This window comes from Ostrinia nubilalis, chromosome 8, assembly GCF_963855985.1.
Source record: "Ostrinia nubilalis chromosome 8, ilOstNubi1.1, whole genome shotgun sequence".
NCBI lineage: Eukaryota > Metazoa > Arthropoda > Insecta > Lepidoptera > Crambidae > Ostrinia > Ostrinia nubilalis.
In genome coordinates this window covers 14,866,669-14,877,260 of record NC_087095.1, presented here as the reverse complement: position 1 = coordinate 14,877,260, position 10,592 = coordinate 14,866,669, and the positions used below count along the sequence as shown (strand labels likewise).

The following is a 10,592-nucleotide window of genomic DNA, read 5'->3' as shown; positions in this document are numbered from 1 at the left end:
ACTGGCGGAAAATGCTTTCAGTATCAAGTCCTCCTTTTGTAAGTTTCGTAAATAAATAAAAAAATCCGAATAACAATGTAAATAACCATCGTTACGGAACACTTGCTTAATTTGCTGCTTGAAACTGACAATTTTTTGTTAAAATATGTATATTTTATGCATGATTAGTTATGGATACATAGTGTTAGTGGTTTTTTGTTGGGAATTTTTTTATTTGAAGCGGTATTTTAAGAGTTATTTTCTCGTAGGTATAGTTAGTTACTATTTTGGAGAAAGGCTAGGTATGAAAATCATCGCTTTTTCAAGTGCTGTTGCTTCGCATTACAATATAAAATTGCGAATAGAAAAAAACGCGAGTGTTTCTTTTCTCGTTTGTTACCAAGTAAGTAGGTACGTACGCAGTGTATGTTTAGGGCTTCACTCATCTTTCATTGTAAAATGAAATAATATAAGTAGGTATCTAAACTTCTAGAGGATAAACTTAGCACGATATAATAATTCAATTAAAGATAACAAAATATTTATTTAGGTAATAATTAATCTATTATTACAATTCAAGCAAAATCATGGTATGGTTTTATGCTAACAATCTAATAGTAAATAATTATGTGGTCCAACTTATGGCATTCTAGTGCTACAGATTTTTTAAATGTAAGACTAAATAATCAATCATAGTACCGGCTTGTAATTAAATTATTTTTAAAGTGACGAATCATAAAACACTAACAATAATAATTACACATCGTATAAAAAACACTTTACTTCTTAAGTAATTACCTCATAAATCAGTCTATTCTATCATAATAAAAAAAATTGTGAACACAAAGACACTTCATAGGTAGGTACTTATCAATTAAGTATAATTAAAATTGCACTCCTAATGAGTGCAATTAATCCTTGCAAAATATTACTTATTTATTAATGGCATGCACTCAGTCAGTCAAAATGCCAAAGGAATGGCCACGACAAAAAATGCTCGTGACAAAATAAAAGTTTAGAATCGAATAATGAGCGCAAAATCGAATCCTGAAGGTAGATCCTAATTAGTTGCTGGACATCTTAAACTTGAATACCCTGTACAGTAAAGTGGATTTTGTGATATTTATGTGATGACTAGTTTCACGTTCTTGTGGTTGGGGAGGTATTTCGCCTTCTCCTTGTCGAACAGTTCCACCAGCTTCTGCGTGAACTCGGCGTGGACCGCGTCCACTTCTTCCTGGGACGGGTCTAAGTTCTTCTTCACTTCGAGTGGGGTACCAACTGGAAAGGAAAACGAGGGATTTACTGACCGTTTTATTGGCACGCTTACAAGCTCTACTTTTTACTTAAATAAAGTAACTAGGTGCAACCCAAACTATCATAATTTTATTGTATTGCAAGTCTAGGCGCAGACCATCGATTTTTCGTCGGCCGATAAGTTTCGTCGGGCAGTTGATCAGTACGGGTATGTATGGAAGTGCGCACATTACACCGATTTGTTATCGGCTGATTCTTCATACAAATTAGAATCGGGCCCAACTACCGGCCGTTGAAAAATCGATGGTCTTGCGCTTTAGTAGTGTTTAGTTTGCAGGTGCTTTGTATTACGAGTATTATGTTTTGAGAAAAAACTTATATTAACAAACACAATAAAGGCTTCTATCAAACCAAAAGTATGTATTACCAAAATATTCTGTAAATAATGGAAGGAAATACTCATAAGAAACTTACCGACAGTAGTAATAGGAGATCTAAGAGGAACAACCCCAAAAGAGTACTGGAAGACTCCTCTCCCGATCGGGAACATGGGGGAGATGCCGGTGATCTGCCGGACCTTCTCCTGGAAGCGTCTCAGCAGGCCATCTTCAGGGTTATTTAGAGGTCGGAACACGTCAGTTTCGCCGAAGGAGAACACTGGCACTAGAGGTGCGCTGGGAAGAAAGAAAGAAATATTTTTGTCACTAGAGACATGTAAGGGATAATATTGATGCATGAACGAAGGGCGTGATCAAAATGGCTTACAAAGTTACAATGTCTCACGTTTTGTTCCCAAACATGTCTTTTAGTGGCATCGCAAATATTTTTTTCACCGAATCACGGTTTAGGGTTTTGAATAAAACTAGCTACTTAATTGGCAATCCTTTGGAACACTGCATGTCTCTATTTTACCCTTCACAGATACCTACTAAGTTAAAAGATAGCAACAAAATTATCTTTCAAACACTTTAGGTACACTTAAAGGTAAGTTTATTAAAGTTACACAGTTTACAATCAGACTCACCCCGACAACATAGCGACGCGAATAAAACCTTTCCTCCTGCTCAAAATCACTTTATATTCCCCAGGGTGCGAGTCTAACGCTTCTGCAGCGCCTCCTACTATGAGTGCAACGCATTTGCCCTGATATTTCTTCAGGTCCAACAAATGCAGCAAACTCTCTCTGGAAGACGAGCAGCCTCCCAACGCCAGGATCAGATCTCTGAAGAAAGGCACCAGGAAGTGGCCTCCAAGCGTGATCATGTTACAAGTCATTCCTGGGAACACTTTGTAAAAGTCTAGAGCGTTGGTGGCAAAGGCCCCAAAGGCTCCAGAACTGACCACCCCATGGGGGAAACAGGCGAAGAGGTAGTTCTTGGAGGGATCCAGTTCTGCTGTCTTGACCAGCTTGATGGGGAAGTAGTCGCGGTAATAGCGCCACCACGACCAGTTGCGGACCCACTCGAATCTGAAATCGAAGGGATGGTGTGCAATTTACATTGAACTGTAGAAACACTTAAACAGATATAGAAATAAGAAAGTTTTTGTTACGTAACTATTTTTAAGCTGAGTTGCACCACTTAACTTTAACGGTAACTATGACGATAACCGGCGATTTTTGACGTTTGTAAAAGTTAAAGTAAGGTGGTGCAACCCAGCCTTAGAATAGCTACACACAGCCACACTGTTAACTATCCATTTCCGTTTTTGATCTCGCTCTAATCAAATGGTGATTCTTTGCGATAGAACGAGACAACATGACAGGCAATGGATAGTTAACACTGTTGCCGATGGTACATCGTCAGTTTCATAAAAAAAAACTTGCTTTTTTAAACAATGGTGGTTAAGTATAGTTAGTGCTTTGTTTGACGTTTGAATACTTACTTTCGACCACCTCGCTGGCAGATCTCAATATCGTTCAGCATCCAAACAGCGTACAGGATACCCAGGAACCAGTAGGAAGAATATAACAACTGTATGGCCAGGTAGATTGCCAGCGCTTCCCCAAACAGCACGAGACAGATCCAGCCAGTCGCAGCCAGGGTCTGCAGACGCCTGTTCATGGGCAGGTTGGTGGGAGCCCATTGTACTCCTAGGACGTCTGATATGGTTCTGGAAATTAGAGCAGAGAAAACTTTATAGCACACATTAAAAGAAAGGCAACCTTAATGCCCTGTACTTATAGCATTCTGTTTAAGGCAACCAATTAGGTAATTCATCAGTTAGGAATAAATTAATGTACCTACCTACTATTTATCTAGACTTATCGAGTCGATATTGTTTATCAAGGAGTTTGAAGTTTCGAAGAAATTGACAAACGAATTAACGTACGCCTGATCGGTAGAAATAAATAATCTTCTAAAGCCGATTAAGCTAGTAATGTTTACGCAGGCGTTACTGTGAGCGGCTAATCTTACTCAGTCAGTGTTATCATAAAATAGTAAGGTGTTATATAGGTTGTAGGTGGCTAATCATATATCAATTAGGTTTTGTACCTCGTGTCTACTTATTATCATCATCACTATCTATCTAATGATATAGCTAACTTTTATGATAGCATGTAGAACATCCGTTTCTTGTACCTAACCATAGGGTAGGTAGGTAGGTATATATTGCGAAAGAGTCGTGAATTTTCATACTTAACTAGTACTCGGATAAGCATTCTTTCCTTTGTTAAAGTTACCTACTACCTGCGTTACTACATAGGTATCTGGATTATTTCTTTACTTATCAGTCAAACAGCACAAACGCACAAGGAAAGTTATGCAATGCGTTTACCTACTTTACTTACTTAAAAAATTGTTATCGGAAATACTACATGTTTTATCGGAAGAATTGTAGATTTCTCGACATACTTATTATCGCCGTTGGATTCGGGTAACGACAATGCTATGCAAGTTACCTACCCAGGTATTGTAGGTTCGTATAATCTCTTTACATCCAGTCAATTTTTAGTAAAGTTCAAAAATAGTGTTCTGAACAATATTACCTTTCATAGGTTTCTTTTGCGTTATAGACTTTTACAGACGTTGCAGGTAGATTACACTAAATTATAAAAAAAACTTGAAAAAATAGACTGCGTAAGGCCGGAATGATCGAACATCGAACCCACGACCTTTCGCTTGCCGGACGACGACTTCTCTTCCATCTGAGCTAAGTACTTGCTACTATTAAGTATTCTGTGCTACGCCTGGCATGTTACAGGGTTTTTACATACATAAATCGTACCTAAGTATATCGGTTTTTTGAGCAACTTCGATGTGAACAATAAAACTACACGCTCACGCATCATTAGAATGATCATTATTAGAGATGAAACGGATATCCGGTAACTATCCGGTAGGCCGGATATCCGGCCTAAATTTACTATCCGGCCGGATACCGGATAGTAACTCACTATCCGGCCGGATACCGGATATTAAAAAACTACGACAATTTCCTATCAATAAAATGAAATACATTAATCTTTCAGGTAAACATCAATAAAATGGCTTATAATAATGACGGCTTTTATTTAAAGTCCAAAAATTACAAAAAAGCCATATTAAGGCCTTTTAAAAATTTAATTAATTTCTTTTTCTGGGCTATTCACTCTAATGACGAATACATAATTTAGTAGTAAATATCTGTTAATGTCGAAATATTGCCAAATAAAATAGGCGATCTTTTTTAGGGTTCCGTAGCCAAATGGCAAAAAAACGGAATCCTTATAGATTCGTCATGTCTGTCTGTCCGTTTTTCATCAAACACATACGTGTGAGGTATCTATAGATAGGTCTTCAAAAATTTTATAAAAAAAATTAAAAACGACTCCAAAAAACCTACACTAAAAAAGTACTTTTGGAGTCGGTGCAGGCAAACTTTACATGTTTCATAATCTTGGCACCGACTCCAAAAGTATCAATCATGGTATACCTACATAAATATTAATAATTCGTCCTAATAAATAAGTAGGTAATTAGTAATTATTTTTCTACTTTTTTAGTGTAGGTTTTTTGGAGTCGGTTTTAATTTTTTCTATAAAATTTTACTTATTTCTTGCTTTTTAGTTAACTAATTATTACCTTGATGTTACCACTGAAGGTAGGCAGTACATTGAGACCATATTCTTAATGTATATTATAAAAAAGTTCATCCCCAATTTTCCACCCTTGGGGGTGAAATATTTTCTTCAAATTCACATGAAACCACTCTTTTGATAATACCTATTCAACAAAAAAATAATCGTTCAAATTGGTTCATAATCGGCGGAGATATTGCGTATAAAAAAGTTCATCCCCAATTTTCCACCCTTGGGGGTTGTTTTTTTATTATTAAATTTAAATGGGACCACCCTTGAGGTATTACCTATACGCTGAAAAAAGATTTGTTCAAATCGGTTCATAATTGGCGGAGTTATCGCGTAACAAACATAGAAAAAAAAAAAAAAACATACTGGTCGAATTGAGAACCTCCTCCTTTTTTTGAAGTCGGTTGAAAATGATATCGAGGTTTCTAAATTTTTTTTTCTAAACCGAATAGTTTGCGTGACAGACGCTTCCAAAGTGGAAAAAAGTTGGTCCCCCCCCCCCCTCTAACTTCTAAAATAAGAAAATGAAAAATCTAAAAAAAAACATGATGTACACACTCCCACACTGTTAACTATCCGTTTTTGCTCTCGCTCTAATCAAATGGCGATTATTTGCGATAGAACGAGATGACATGACTTTCAATGGGCAGTTAACACTGTTGGCGATAGTACATTACTATAAAAACTACTAATTATTTTGAACGAGATCTAGTAAGTAGTTTTTTTTTAATACCTCGTAAATCGTAAACCGCTTATTACCGCGTAATCTTTCATACAAATAACTTAAATTAAAAAAAAAAAATCATAAATCAATGGTACGGAACCCTTTGTGCGTGAGTCCGACACGCACTTGGTCGGTTTTTATTTCACTGATGGTCTGTTGCCATGATGCAGTTCAGTCAGATTACGCAGCAATAAACTAATTTAATTTTCGCTATTCAATCACACACTCACGATGGCAACCGATATCGCCCGAATTGATCTGCCCCCTAGACAAGTGGCAAAATCTGACATTCTATTCGGACTGATTCGATTTTCGAAAAGTGTGACTAGTCTAGTCTACTAATAGACCCACTGATTGCGTTCGAAGCACCTGTGCGGCGCTAAACTCGTCACAACATGCAACGAGACAATGGGCCAACTATCCGGCCGCCGGATATCCGGCTATCCGGCCTAGCAGCTGGCCGGATATCCGGCTATCCGGCCTAGCAGCTGGCCGGATATCCGGTATCCGGTATCCGGCCAAACGACTATCCGTTTCATCTCTAATCATTATCAACGGTCAATTAATACCTAAGTATCAATTTATCATAGTAGGTAGGTACTTATGTGTATATCTATGTTTATTACTAAACATTTCCGCGAGAGACCGGTCATTGTCAAGGATCAAAGTTTATTGTATGAGCAAGTTATGATTTACGTATCACTGCAGTTATATGTTATAAATAAAATAATATTTGGTTCGTCTGACTGATTACTCATACTTATCGATGACTTTGTTATTCTGCACTGCCAAATATTTTGTTTAAAATAATCTTTGGACACTAGTGAAAAAAAAACAGTTTATCTTAGTGGTCATGCATGTTATTTTGTTAAGACTGTAACTTTCTGAATTATTAAAGTAAAATACATTTAATTTTGACCCAAACATGGGCCGACATATTTACCCGACTGCGCCAGAAGGAGGGTTACTTATTTGTATTGATCTTTGTAAAAAGTATTTTTGCTATATCTATTTTCCTGATAGGCAGGATAATTTGATAAGAATCCTACAAGCCTACATGCGATAACTTAGGTCCTACTCTTGGACGTTCGTCCAAGGTCCTACTATCTGTGTAGTGGTCTCTGTAAAGTGTAGGACAGCAAGCACATTATCAGATCAAAGCCTTTTTAAAACCAGTTCCTTTGACCTAGCAAAGTCATTCACTAACTCTGTTATGTTTAGTTGATTACTCCTACCAAGACATCGTAAACAAGTTTGTGTTATTTTTGTTTACTTAACCGCAAGACCACGCCGTCCGTGGCCGTCACGCGGTCACCATTTACAAACTCGTATTAAAAATATTTAACAGGATGTCTTCTGGAAGACCACATTAAAAGCAATTAAAAGATAATTACTTAAACCAACTTGTAATTTTAGAAAAAAATTGTCTGTAAAAATGAGGAAGCGTTAACTGATACACTTACTGAAACCATGTCGAAAATAACCGTAGAATTTGGTGCCAGTCCATGGTAACAGATGGTTAAAAAATAGGCCACACACACACACCCGCACTACACACTGGCACTATAACGACTAAACTAATCTCTCACGATTCACGGTTTGTGTGAATCATATAGTGGCATAAGTATGTACGGTACGCGACGATTAAATATTATTTATATTTTATTGCTTTTCAATTCACTGTAGGCGTTTTAAACGCATGTTTATTGCATTGTTATTTTAAAATTTTAATGTGGGGGTAGATAACAAAACCAGTTTTGAGATCATGGCTTGGGAGTTTAGAACAGCTAAGTATTGCGTCAACTTGTTATCGTATGTCTTTCAGGAAGGTAGGCAGGATAAATTAATTTGACATTGTTAGTTGAGTAGGTACGTCTACGCCGCGTCAAGTCATCCAATTAAATTAATTGCATGGATTTACGAGTACCTACTCATTTCATGATTGAGGCACATTGAGGTGACTTTACGTATGTACACACACTTTCATGTTATTCATTTAGTATACGCACAGAAATGGCACATCGTCGTTCGTAGTTTCAGTCAAAAGAAATACACAGCTGGGCAAAGGCCTCCTCCACCAAGGATTTTTACAAGGACCGGTCTCGCCCTGTTAGCATGATAGGTGCCAGGTGCCTTTCGCAAACCGCACAAAAAATACATACGGTCGTCGCACATAAAACTGACCATAAAACATTTTAAGTGAGAGTAACGCTCAGAAAGTAAGAATAACGATTTTTATGTTGACCCGATCGGGAATCGAACTTTTTCTCTTTTGGCCGTTAAAATTAAATTACAAAACCGGGTGCAAAGTGCACTTTCTCAAGGTTTAGGCACTAAACTTTAATATGTAAGCTTCTTGCATACATAATATGGTTGGTGGGATTGTCTTTGTGAATCACTGTTTATCTTTTGTTACCAGCGTTTAATTTGTTTTCAGCCTATGTCCAAAGGTAAATGACTATTGGCAGATAAATATGACTTGGCTCATAATAATTAACAAACATTAAAGGACAGATTGTATGTATATGAAATTATGTCATTGTATTGTCAATGTAGAGTATGTATGGAAATAATACTGGATTTAGTAGAAATCAATGAAACATTCCAAATTATTTAACAATTAAAAATAATTTATTCAAACCAATAATGAAAACAATGTAACAATTTCAGTTCAAAAGTAATAATTAATAAAACACTAATCATAATCACTATTAATGATCTCTCGGAAACCCTTAATCCGCTGTTCTGTCTCCTTTATGCTGTCTTTCAGGTCTTTGTGGATTTCGCTGTAGGCCTTTATAGACTGGTTGGTTTCAGTGAAGATGTTCTGCAGGATTTGTAGATGAAGAATCCTAGAAAAAGAAAACATATCATATTATTTTGCATTTTAGAACAATTATAATGCCATCTGGGGTCTACATAAATTGGATGAAACCTCATTTCAATAAATAATCATGATCTTGTGTCTTAAAGTCTTAGCATCCAAAGTGAAAACAAGTCAATAATAAATAGCTTCAATAAAATCACATGAAATCATGGTATTTCAAATTCTCAAGGTTACAGTAAATACTTACTTCGATTTTAAATCCAAAATCCTAGTTTTCAAAGTGAGAAATTCGCTTGAGCTATCACTGAACATAGAAACGTCATTAATTCGGTGGTTCAGCCATTCCATCATCAGTTCCACCTTCTCATTCTCCTGTTCTTTAAGCGTATTCAGCTTTTGGTCTAGACTCTCTTGTAGCTGTTTGACTTGGTTTTGACTGGACTTCTTCTGGTTATTTGTGCTTTGTCTAAGACGTTCCAGTTCTGCAGTGAATGTGGGCAGCTTGTTCTGGATCTTATGAACGATAGCTTGGTTGAGCTCCGCTTGCTCTTCGAAATTTAATTCGGCAGCTGTATTGTGCATAAAGCCTGAAAGTGAAAACCAATCTATTATTGAACTGGCTTTTAAGTAAGGACTAGCACTAAATTTAGACTCTACTTTGTAAGCACATAGATAAAACTTTTAATGGACTAGTAATGGTGATTAATTTACTGCTCCTTTGGCTATAAACTCGCCATTACCTACTTCTTAGTAATAAGGCAATAAGACGATAGTGGTAGTAGTAAGGAGGTAAGAATCTAGAATAAAAGTTAGAAGTAGTTTATAAAAGGTTTACCCAATAAAGTTGAAGTACTTTCATCAGCAGTACTAAGTTTGTGTAAGCTGGTGTGGTGTGTCAGGTCACAGTCAGCTATGATTCTCTTCACTTTTCCTTTCAACTTCGTAGATAATTTGCCATCAGGCTCACTGCAGAGTTCCTTTATTAACTCGAGAAGGATATTTTCTTGAGGAGTTTTGAGCTCTATGCGTAAATCTTCAGTGCTTGTGACCGAATCCATATTTCGCGAGCCAGCACGCAGTTTCTTTTTTTATTTGATTATTTATTTCAGCAGAAATAGTAAATGAAGGTCACAAAACTCACAAAAGCCAAAAAAAACACGTAAAACCAAATTCCCAAAAACAAACAGTCAAACAGAAAGATTCGAAATTCAAACTAAATGTTGCCATCTTCTAATTCTGCTTACCCCTTCTACGCGATAAAATTATCAGCGCCTTTCTAGTCAATCAGTCAAAATGAGACATTTCAAAATATCGTGATCTCTTTAGATTTTTAACGTTTCACACACGATGTCCCATTAGAAGCGGTTGTTATTTATTTATTTATTTATTTTATTACGTATACAAAACAGGACAATGTCCTAAGCAATACAATGACAATATGAAATAAAAAGCAAAACCAGACATTATCCCAAAGCATGTATACACAACATGGAATATTGCCAAGCAGTAATGTTGTTGTAAAAATCATGCAAATGAATCTAAGCCTAAAAATATTACAATTTTATTAAAAATATAGTTAGTTAAATTAATGTTACAGTCAGTTAACATTTTCTAAAAGGATGCCAATTGTTGACTTTTTGAATCGAGGTAAATTATCATTAAATATATTACGTTACGTTATGGCGCAGCAAGAGATGAGTACCACAAGTACCACAACCCACAAGTATTCTACTTGA

General features: G+C 36.3%; 2 protein-coding genes across 2 annotated transcripts; both read right to left on the bottom strand.

Moving 5' to 3' along the window:
* Window positions 1-503: 503 nt before the first annotated feature.
* On the bottom strand, window positions 504-7,625 carry LOC135074012 (2-acylglycerol O-acyltransferase 1-like). Its single transcript, XM_063968316.1, has 5 exons — window positions 7,493-7,625; window positions 3,121-3,348; window positions 2,261-2,704; window positions 1,711-1,910; window positions 504-1,260 (listed from the first exon to the last, which is right to left on the bottom strand). The coding sequence occupies exons 1-5, from the start codon at window positions 7,534-7,536 to the stop codon at window positions 1,103-1,105; spliced, it is 1,074 nt and encodes a 357-aa protein (XP_063824386.1). The 5' UTR covers window positions 7,537-7,625; the 3' UTR covers window positions 504-1,102.
* A 1,011-nt stretch (window positions 7,626-8,636) lies between these two features.
* Window positions 8,637-10,109, bottom strand: LOC135074264 (uncharacterized). Its single transcript, XM_063968550.1, has 3 exons — window positions 9,692-10,109; window positions 9,104-9,443; window positions 8,637-8,881 (listed from the first exon to the last, which is right to left on the bottom strand). Exons 1-3 carry the CDS (start codon window positions 9,912-9,914, stop codon window positions 8,725-8,727), a joined length of 720 nt encoding a protein of 239 aa, XP_063824620.1. The 5' UTR covers window positions 9,915-10,109; the 3' UTR covers window positions 8,637-8,724.
* Window positions 10,110-10,592: the final 483 nt, after the last annotated feature.

Bases quoted from the DNA above. Each gene is read 5' to 3' on its own strand.
- LOC135074264 (XM_063968550.1), bottom strand. From the start codon at position 9,914: ATGGATTCGGTCACAAGCACTGAAGATTTACGCATAGAGCTCAAAACT. The intron at 9,444-9,691 runs GTAAACCTTTTA...TTTCACTTTCAG, and splicing joins AAGTACTTCAACTTTATTGG to GCTTTATGCACAATACAGCT. The intron at 8,882-9,103 runs GTAAGTATTTAC...TTCTTTTTCTAG, and splicing joins ATTTTGGATTTAAAATCGAA to GATTCTTCATCTACAAATCC.
- LOC135074012 (XM_063968316.1), bottom strand. From the start codon at position 7,536: ATGGACTGGCACCAAATTCTACGGTTATTTTCGACATGGTTTCA. The intron at 3,349-7,492 runs GTAAGTGTATCA...TCTAATTTCCAG, and splicing joins TTATTTTCGACATGGTTTCA to AACCATATCAGACGTCCTAG. The intron at 1,911-2,260 runs GTGAGTCTGATT...CTTTCTTCCCAG, and splicing joins CGCGTCGCTATGTTGTCGGG to CGCACCTCTAGTGCCAGTGT.